General features: G+C 58.6%; 2 protein-coding genes across 2 annotated transcripts; one reads left to right on the top strand and one right to left on the bottom strand.

Annotated features, from left to right (window-relative positions):
- Nucleotides 1-473: 473 nt before the first annotated feature.
- On the top strand, nt 474-2,905 carry LOC135441523 (serine/threonine-protein kinase pim-1-like; the record flags this gene model as incomplete). Its single annotated transcript, XM_064701079.1, has 5 exons — nt 474-1,031; nt 1,144-1,194; nt 1,399-1,765; nt 2,380-2,556; nt 2,799-2,905. Coding segments are annotated over 5 exons (1,260 nt in total), but the record flags the coding sequence as incomplete, so codon positions are not given.
- A 5,384-nt stretch (nt 2,906-8,289) lies between these two features.
- Nucleotides 8,290-9,255, bottom strand: LOC135441524 (olfactory receptor 14A16-like). The gene has a single exon (XM_064701080.1). It carries the CDS (start codon nt 9,253-9,255, stop codon nt 8,290-8,292), a length of 966 nt encoding a protein of 321 aa, XP_064557150.1.
- Between the last annotated feature and the right edge of the window lie 295 nt (nt 9,256-9,550).

Below are 9,550 nucleotides of genomic sequence, written 5' to 3'. Positions count from 1 at the left end.
GGGAATCCTACCCCAAGGGAAGGTGGCCCGACAGTGCTTGACCCTCAGCAAGGACAATGCACAGCAGCAAGCAAGGGGATCGCTGTGCCAGTGTGCAGGAGTCAGGGCTCTGCATCTGTGCTCAGCGCTGCAAAGTTCCCGTGTTTGGGCAGACGGAGGGGCTGTCCCCGGGGCGCGCGGGGCTCGAACGTGGGGCTCGTGGGGCGAGCGGGGAACGGACACCGGGACGAACTCCCCCGGTGCTTCAGTTGCAGCAGCGGCAGAGGCGGCAGCAGCAGCGGCGGCAGCAGCGGCGGCAGCGGCAGCAGTAGCGGCGGCAGCACCAAAACAGATACTTTTGAATAGTCTTTCTCCTTTTCTTTCTCTTTCTCTCTTTCTTTCTCTTTCTCTCCCTTTCCCGCTGTCGGACACCCTTATCTCGGGGTCCCTTACCCGGCGTCCCTCTCCTCTCCCCGCCTCCCTCTCCCCTGCAGGGCCGGGCCATGCCCCCGCCCCGCCCCCGGGCGGGGCTGCCCCGTGCCCGGCCCCGGCCGTCCCGCCGCGGTCTCGCCTCCGCCCAGCTCGGGCTGTACTGGCGGTGGCGCTGCTGGGCGGGCATCAGTGCCTGGTGTGGGGGCGGCATCGCCGCCCTTCGGCTCCGCCTGGCCCAAGCCCGGCCCCGGACCCGACGCAGGGTCCAGTCCCGACCCCGGCCCCGGCCCCGGCTCCTCCCGGGGCCCGCGGAGGACACACGCGGCGCGGCCGCTCCCGCCGCCTCCGCTGCGGATTCCCCGGCCCGAGCTCCGCCGCTCGACAGCGCGGCCTCCGGCCCCGAGCCGCCGAGGCCCGGGGCGGGTGGGGATGCCGGGCCCGGGGCGGGTGAGGGGCGCTCGGGGGCCGTGGCTGGCCCCGGGCCGAGCGCTGACAGCCGCGTCCCGCCCGCAGGGAAGGCGCAGGAGGCCCTGCAGGAGCGGTACCGGCTGGGTTCGCTGCTGGGCCGCGGCGGCTTCGGCAGCGTCTTCGCGGCCACGCGGATCTCGGACGGCGCCCCGGTGAGCGGCGGGGCCGGCGGCGGGCGGAGGCGGAGGGGATGGAGGAGGAGGATGGGTCGGGGCACGGCGGGACGGGCGGCGAGCTGAGCCCGCTGCTCTCCCTCGCTCGCAGGTGGCCATCAAACGCGTGCCGCGGGATCGCATCCGGCACTGGGGCGAGCTGGTGAGTGAGCGGGGCCAGCGGCTACAGCCGGGCCGTGCCGGGCGGCGAGGAGCCGGGGCCCGGCAGGGTGGGAGCCGCCGGGAGCCCTGCGGGGAGAGCGGGCGTGGGGTGAGCGGGGCGTGCAGAGCATCCAGGGCTGGCTGAGGGCTTCCCTAGGCCTGGCACGGCCTCGGCCCCACTAACAGCATCGTGCTCCTCGCGCAGCCCGACGGCACCAGCGCACCCCTGGAGATCGTGCTGCTGGCCAAGGTGTCCTGTGGCTGTGGTGGTGTCATTCAGCTCCTGGAGTGGCTGGAGCTCCCCGACAGCTTCCTGCTGGTGCTGGAGCGTCCGGAGCGGTGCCAGGAGCTCTCGGGTTTCCTGGCGGAGCGGGGGTTCCTGCCAGAGGAGGAGGCGCGGGAGCTGTTCCGCCAGGTGCTGGAGGCCGTGCGGCACTGCACCAGCTGCGGGGTCCTGCACCGGGACATCAAGCCCGAGAATATCCTGCTCGACCTGGCCAGCGGGCAGCTGAAACTCATCGACTTTGGCTGTGGCGCCTTCCTCCAAGACACAGCCTACACCCAGTTTGCAGGTGAGCCTTCTCAGGGGGTGCTCCTGGGCATCTCATGGCCCAGCCTGGGTGCAGCACTGGGGCCTCCCCCTATTGCAGCCGGGATGGGATTGATGCTAGAGCCGAGTTGATTTGGGTGGGGGTGTGAGGGGGGCCAGCTCCCAGCCCTGCTGACAGCCTTCAACACTCACTGTGGCCTGGGCTGGGGCTGGAGCTGGGGCAGCCAGCCCAACACAAACCCCCATGGGGGTAGCAGAGAGGGAGGTCTGACCGCGTGCCCCGGACGGTTTGGTGTGCAGGCGAGGAAGGGCTGGACTGCTCCACTCCCCTTGTTTGCCTTGGCTTATTAAGATTTTTGGGGGCCATGCAGGTGGGGAGGAGAGTGGATTTTCTCCACTACGGAGTGGGTTTTTCCTTTGTGTGTCATGGTTGGGCCTTCCTAGGGTTTCTTCTGCCCTCTTCCAGCACCAGTGGCTTCTTTTCCAGCCCCGAGTTTGTGCACAAGTCCCAGGTGCTGGCAAGAGGGCAGCGCTCACCCCGTGTGCCTCTGGGGCAGCCCCCACATGCCCAGGGATGCTGGGGCCAGGCTCTGGGAGCAGCAGCATCCCCTGCTGAGCTGTGTCTGTGTTCCACAGGAACCCTGTCCTACAGCCCACCAGAGTGGATCCAGCACCAGCGCTACCACGGCGAGGCAGCCACGATCTGGTCCCTGGGCCTCCTGCTGTGCCACCTGGTCATGGGGAAGCACCCGTTCAGGAGGGGCCAGGAGATCATCCGGGGGCGGATCTTGTTCCCACGATGGCTCTCTCAAGGTGGATCCTCATCTCTGGGCACGGGGGCAATACCAGTGCTGGGAGACAGCAGCGGGCTCATGGGCATCCCACTCTGGCAGCTGCTGAGGAGGTGGCACATGTCCTGCTCTCCTGCTCTCCTCCAAACAGAGTATCCATGGGGAAGTTTAGGCCCAGCTCTGGGCACACCCAGCATGACCTGGGCATGGGAACAGGGGGGCAACTTCTCCAACTGACTGGTGATTTTTGGTTTCTCTCCCCAGCGTGCCAAGATGTCATTAAGAGGTGTTTGTCCATGCAACCCTCGGACAGGCCATCCTTAGAAGATCTTTTCTGTCATCCTTGGGTGAAGGATGTTTCCCTGCCCTAGAAGACTGAAGATATCCACGTGCACAGTTGGATCCAGGGGCCTGGCAGGTACCAGCTCCATGCATGTCTTGGCAATCAGTGGCACGCAAACCAGGCTGGTTTTGTCCTGCCTGTAGCTCTGAGCAGGGTTCAGCAGAAGGGAACACGCAGCTCTTGGGCTGGAGCTGAGCTGCAGACCTGATGTGGCAAGCACTGGTGGCCACCATCCCCCTGGTTTTGTTTGTCCTGTTCATGGATGGCTGGGGCCCTGGGCAGAGACCTGAGAGCCTGGTCTGGCCCCAGGGCAGGAGAAGGAGCCCCTGGAGAAGCTGTTCCAGGTCGGGCTGCTGCTGGAGACACCAAGGACAACCTCAAGGATGACAATCTCTTCCCAGCCTGGCCAGCTGAAGATGATGGACTTGGATTCTGGTATTTTCTTCAAAGCCAGGCTCCAGGCCCAATTTGCAGGTGAGTCCACAGACAGGGGAATGCTCCCAGATCTGGGCATGGCACAGCCTGGCCGGGCACCAAAGGTTCCCCCTTTGCTGGGGCAGATGCAACTCATTCTTCAGTCACTGCCCAGCTGCATTTTGGCTCTGGGCAGCTGCTGAGGGCTGGATGTGCCATGGCTGGCTGCAGGCTGGGCACACGTCCTGCCCTCCTGCTCTGTGCCAAAGGCAGCAGGGATGGGCAGCTCTGGGCACAGCTCTGGGCACAGCCAGCATGGCCTGGGCACCGCAGGCCTTGGCACAAGGGCACAGGAGCCCTCAGCTGACGGGCGGTTTCTGCTTTCTCTCCTTGCAGCCGGGCTCTGCGGGTGCTGAGGCTGCTCTGGGCTCTGCCAGGGCTCTGCTGGGCTCAGCCCTGGGCCCAGCTGGGCTGGCTCTGCCCTCACATTGCTCTGACAGCTCTGCATCAAACGAGCCCGTTGTGAGCACAGCGCCTGAGCTTTCTGCTTTGGCAGGTGAGTGAGACTCTGCTGCAGGCCCAGAGATTGCAGCTGGGGACACACATCCAATTGGCAACGACCCAAACTCTCCACAGTCCCAGCTGAACGCCTGGATCTGCACAGGGTGTTTTGTCTGTCCCATTCTTCCTTCTTGATTGGCTGGAATTGTGTAATTGCACTTTCTTCCTCCTCTAGCAGTGCCAAGAGTGGGCCAAAGCTGGTGAGTGGGCCATGCTCCTGAGGCAGTGCAGTCTGGAGCTGATGGATGGAGAATTGCCCTTCTGCACTTCCAAACCAGAGCAAAAAGCCGTAAGTGGGACTTTGTGTCTCTAAGAAATCCCTGTAAGTTTCAAAGGGAATGTGCAGCTCATTCCCAGGCTGAGAAGGAAGGTCATCTTCTAAAGGATTTGGGCTTTGACAGAGTTTCCATTCCCAGTCCTGCTTGGAGCTGGAAGGGCACTAAGCAATTTCCTCTTGCTTTGACCACAATTTCAAATATCAATGTTGGAAACAAAGCCCAAAATCTTTTAAGAGGCTTTTGAGGTTACAAAGATGGATCCATGCCATCAGCACATTTACAATGTAAATAACTGAGTTCTCTTTTTAAAAAGATCATTTACCTCTTAATTCAAAGAATGTAAATTTGCCTTTATGTTTTGGTTTTTTTCATTAACTGTATGTTATGTTTTTGCACTAACACTTGGATTTTATTCTTATCTTTTACAATTTACCTATTTTTTAGCTTTTTCCTTTTTTTTTTTCCTTTCAATAGAAAACATGTCCTATCAAAGGAATGTCCTTTCCTCCTGGTTTTGTGTGGAGCAGCTCCCTTCCTGCTGGCTGAGCTGCTCAGGCAGAGCCCGGCAGCTCCTGGCCCTGCAGGGCTGAGGCTTTTCCCCGTTGCTGGGCACAGACTGATGCAGCAGCACTGCCGAACACGGGCACACAGAGGGACCAGCAGCAGCTGCCTTTGGACAGTTGAGGCTCCAAGGCCCAAACTCTGAGCAGCCAGGGCTGGAAGAGACTGGCAGGATCTGATCCCTGACTCTGGGCCAGGGCTGCACAAATGACCCCACAGCAGCAGCAGCAGCAGCAGCAGCAGCAGCAGCAGCAGCAGCAGCACATGGAGCTGACTTTGAGCACAGCCCCTGCCCCTCTTCCCTCCCGTGTGCAGCGGTGTCACAGCAGCCTGAGGCACCTGGGAGCCCCCAGGGCCAGCAGGGACTGGAGATGGCAGCCCTGGGCTCCTGGAGGCTGTGCAAGGAACGGAGCTGGGCACTCCCTGTCCATGGGGAGCTTCCAGATGGAAAAGGCTGCTGTGCCCAGGCAGCTCCAAGGGCACAGAAAGGAGGCTCTGGAGCACTGGATCTGTGCCAGTGCCACAGTCCTGGGCAGCAGCCAGCGAGGCCTGGGGGAACAGAGGGCACAGCATGAGGGACAGAACCAGGCAAGGGCAGAGACTGGAGAGAGCCAGGCCTGGGAGCAGGAACAGCTGCTCCATTGCACTCTTGGAGAAAGCTCTTGGCTGGTTCAAAGCACTGAAAGGCATGAAGGGCAGAGAGGAGGCCACAGCAGACAATGCTCCTGTTTGCACAGGGCACATGTCTGTGCAAATCCCCTCTCTGTGTCCCAGAAGGAATTGCATGTACTGTGTTCTTCTCTCCGAGTCGTGTCGTTCAGCATGAGCAGCTCAGCACCAGGAGCTGAAGGAGCTGAAGCCTCAGGCCACAGGAGCTGGGCAAGAGGGATCTTTTGGAGCAAAGTAATGCTGCCAACATAGACCTGACTGAATCCAGCAGATGGAATAATGGAATTATAGAATCCTTTCTGCTGGAAAAGACCTCTAAGCTCATCCAGTCCAGCTGGTCACCCTGCAGTGTCAAGCCCAGCACTAAACCACGTCCCTGAAGTGCCAAGGCCTGGACACCAGCCCTGAGTGAGGCCTGGACAGCAGGCCCTGAGCCAAAGGTGGCCTCTGGATGTACCTTCCAACCAAAGGTTATCTTTGTAACTGCTCATTAATGAAATATGATGGTCATTAGAGCTGTGATAGATGTATCCACTCATTAGTGAAACATGTGTTGACCTTTTTGTATTTAGAAGCCAGACAAGGCCCTGAAATCTGACATTGGGCCTTGTTTGGGGCTGTATGGTCAAAGTCACCTCCCTTGGTTCCTCCTTGAGCCCTGGCCAGGCTTTGGGAGGGACCCAAGAGGAGGATGAAACCAGATGTGGCCACACTAGCAGTGCTGTCAGTTTGTTCCTTCAGCACTGTCATAGCTGGGCCCTCTCCCAGCGGGGTTGGAGCCTCACCTGGGGCTGGAGGCACGTGCAGGAATTCCCAGTGCCCAGGAGTGGCTCTGCAGCCCTTGGCTGTGACAGCTTCCCCAGCTGCTGTGTGGGTCTGGGGGATGGTAAAGCCTGAGGGTAGCTGGGGCTGGATCTTAATCACTGAAGGCAATCTTTGGTGGTGATGATTTGGAGCATTGCTGAGCTGCTCCTTCTGTGATTCTTTGCAGTTTTGCGATATAATAAATCACACAATTCCTGAACTTGGTGTCTGTGTCTTTGGTGCTGACCCTGTCCACCAGCAAAACAGAGACTGAGGGCCCACAGAACCAAAGGTGCCTTGTGACACTGTGGGGCCTGGTGTGACCAAGGGGACCAGAGTGACACTGCGGGGCCATATGGAACCAAGGGGACCTTAGTGCCTTAGTGACACTGCAGGGCCACATGGAACCAAGGGGACCTTAGTGACACTGTGGGATCTCATGGAGAAGATTATTTGGACACTGTGATGCATCATGGAACTAAGGGGCCATTGTGGTACTGCAGAGCCTCATGAAACCAAGTGGACCAGAGTGAGACTGTGAGACACCATGAAACCAAGTGTTCATTGTGACACCATGGGGGCCACGTGGAACCAAGGGGCAATTCAGACATTGTGGAGCCTTGTGGAATAATTCCACAGGGCATTTCAAAGTTCCAGGGACTTGTATGTCCAAAGATCCAGTGATTTCTTCTCCTTGGCACTGCCCTGTTCAGCTCTCCCTGGCCCTACCCCAGCCCTGCAGAGCAGCCCAGCCCTGTCTGGCCCTGCAGCAGGAACTGGAGGCCCTGGAGGTCAGGGACATCCACTTTGTGCCTGGAATGCTCAGCAGATGCTCAGCTCGGGCAGCTCCTGCTGTCCCAGGGCCAGCCCTGCTGCCCAGCACAGCACAGAGTTGGCCCCAGGGCTCCTCAGGCAGCTCCTGCTGGCCCAGGGACAGGGCAGCCTCTTGCCAGGGCTCCTCTGCACCCCCACGGGCTCCTGCTCTGCTCCTGGCCCATGCCAGCTGCTCCCTGCACTGACCCCCTCCCACACAGGCTCTGCGCGGCCATGGAGGGGCTCAGAGGTGCCTGCCTTGTTCCAGGGCTACCAGAGGGGCTCAGGGCTGCCCTGGACCCTCCTGGGGGAGATCCTTGAGGGTCAGAGGAGTCAGTGCCCAGACCCCTTTCCCTGTGCCTGCTGTGTCCCTGGGCTGCAGAGCTCTCCTGGCTCACAGCAGACATTCAGTGCTTGATCTCAGGGTGACCCCACCCTGGCCAGTGCCCAGTGAGCTCCACTCCCTGCTGGTCCCTGGCACACTCTGTCCCTGCAGGTCCCCTGTGCTCTCCTGTCAGCTCCCAAGGCCCTCCAGACAAACCTTCCCCTGCCATCAGCCCTGGCACAAGCTGCAGAGCCCCAGGAAGGTTTAGCAACGACCATCCAGCATCTGATGGGCACTGGCCACCAATGAGCAAAACCTGCCCCAGACCTGAGTCCCCTGAAGGCCACCCTGGGACCCTGATCTCATCCCACAGAGCTCTGGGAGAACAAGGAACACAAGAAGCCTCTTCAGAGTCTGTTCCTTAGGCCTTCTCCTGAGAGTGGTTCTGGAGGAGAGTGAAGCCTCCCTGCCCTGCCCTCAGGAGATGCCCTTTCCTGATGGAGCTGCTGTGCTGGAGCCCAGCTGTGTCCCACCAGTGCCCATGGCCTGGCCCTGCCTGTGGCCACAGCAGGGACACGCAGCAGGACAGTGACCAAGCTGCCAGAGCACTCTGGCCTTATAGCCACAGCAGGGCTGGGAAGGACAGGGTGGAGTTAGGCAAAGCAGATGTGGGAAGAGCCAGGGCCATTGTCCATGGCTGTGGTGCTGTGCTGGGAGTCTTCTTCCCTCCACCTCTGCTCAAAGGCAGAGACAGAGAAGGGCTCAGGAAGAATCCGGATAGAGAGCTTAGAGCAATAACTTGTTTTTATTTAAATGCAAAGAGGACAAGCCTCTTTTAAGTCTTTTTATTTCAAAAGAAAGGTGGATATTCATGTAGAAATGCTAAGAGTAATACTACAGTATTTTGTGAGAAACATTACAACAATAGAAAAAGTGGCCATAGTAAAAAATAGACAAATAGGGGGAAAAGGCTGTAATTGTAAAGAGTTATATTCTGAAGGTTCTGTAGCAGAAAAGAGAATTTATTGCTTCTGTAGTTGCAGTCACCAGTTTTCCCAGGGCATCCTTGAGCTCCTGGTTCCTTAGGCTGTAGATGAGGGGGTTCAGGGCTGGAGGCACCACCGAGTACAAAACTGACACTGTCAGATCCAGGGATGGGGAGGAGATGGAAGGGGGCTTCAGGTAGACTAAAAAGCCAGTGCTGACAAACAGGGAGACCATGGCCAGGTGAGGGAGGCAGGTGGAAAAGGCTTTGTGCCGTCCCTGCTCAGAGGGGATCCTCAGCACAGCCCTGAAGATCTGCACATAGGAGAAAACAATGAACACAAAACAGCCAAAATATAGAAGAGCACTTAGCACAATGAGCCAAAGTTCCCTGAGTTTGGAGTGTGAACAGGAGAGCTTGAGGATCTGTGGGATTTCACAGAAGAACTGGCCCAGGGCATTGCCCTGGCACAGGGGCAGGGAAAATGTATTGGCCATGTGCAGCAGAGCATTGAGAAAGCCACTGACCCAGGCAGCTGCTGCCATGTGGGCACAAGCTCTGCTGCCCAGGAGGGTCCCGTAGTGCAGGGGTTTGCAGATGGACACGTAGCGGTCGTAGCACATGACAGTGAGAAGTGCAAATTCTGCTGACATGAAAAAGGCAAAGAAGAAAACCTGTGCAGCACATCCTGAGTAGGAGATGTTCCTAGTGTCCCAGAGGGAATTGTGCATGGCTTTGGGGACAGTGGTGCAGATGGAGCCCAGGTCGCTGAGGGCCAGGTTGAGCAGGAAGAAGAACATGGGCGTGTGCAGGTGGTGGCCACAGGCTACGGCGCTGATGATGAGGCCGTTGGCCAGGAGGGCAGCCAGGGAGATGCCCAGCAAGAGGCAGAAGTGCAGGAGCTGCAGCTGCCGCGAGTCTGCCAATGCCAGCAGGAGGAAATGGCTGATGGAGCTGCTGTTGGACATTTGCAGCCTTGGGTTATCGTTATTTATAGAGGATTATCACCTCTATAGTGGTCTGGAAAGGAAATGGCAGTGCCTGATTGGACATTTCTTCACTCTGGGAATCGTGGACTGTTGAAAGAAGACTTGAATAGCTGGACCAAGTCTTTAAGTTAATCCTATGTGTTTTATTTGGAATCCCCTCAAAATTACTTCTCTTCCCTTAAGGGAATTTTGCTAAACTTTATTTGAGTTCGGGTTTGTGCTGCTGAGTTTCTGCCTCATATTCAGCACTGCCCTCAGCCTGAACACTGCGGAG

The sequence above is a fragment of the Zonotrichia leucophrys genome, unplaced genomic scaffold (genome assembly GCF_028769735.1).
Source record: "Zonotrichia leucophrys gambelii isolate GWCS_2022_RI unplaced genomic scaffold, RI_Zleu_2.0 Scaffold_328_57872, whole genome shotgun sequence".
NCBI lineage: Eukaryota > Metazoa > Chordata > Aves > Passeriformes > Passerellidae > Zonotrichia > Zonotrichia leucophrys.
This window is presented reverse-complemented; position numbering and strand designations above follow the sequence as displayed.

Excerpts from the sequence above, each read along its gene's own strand:
- LOC135441524 (XM_064701080.1), bottom strand. The coding sequence starts at position 9,255 with ATGTCCAACAGCAGCTCCATCAGCCATTTCCTCCTGCTGGCATTGGCA.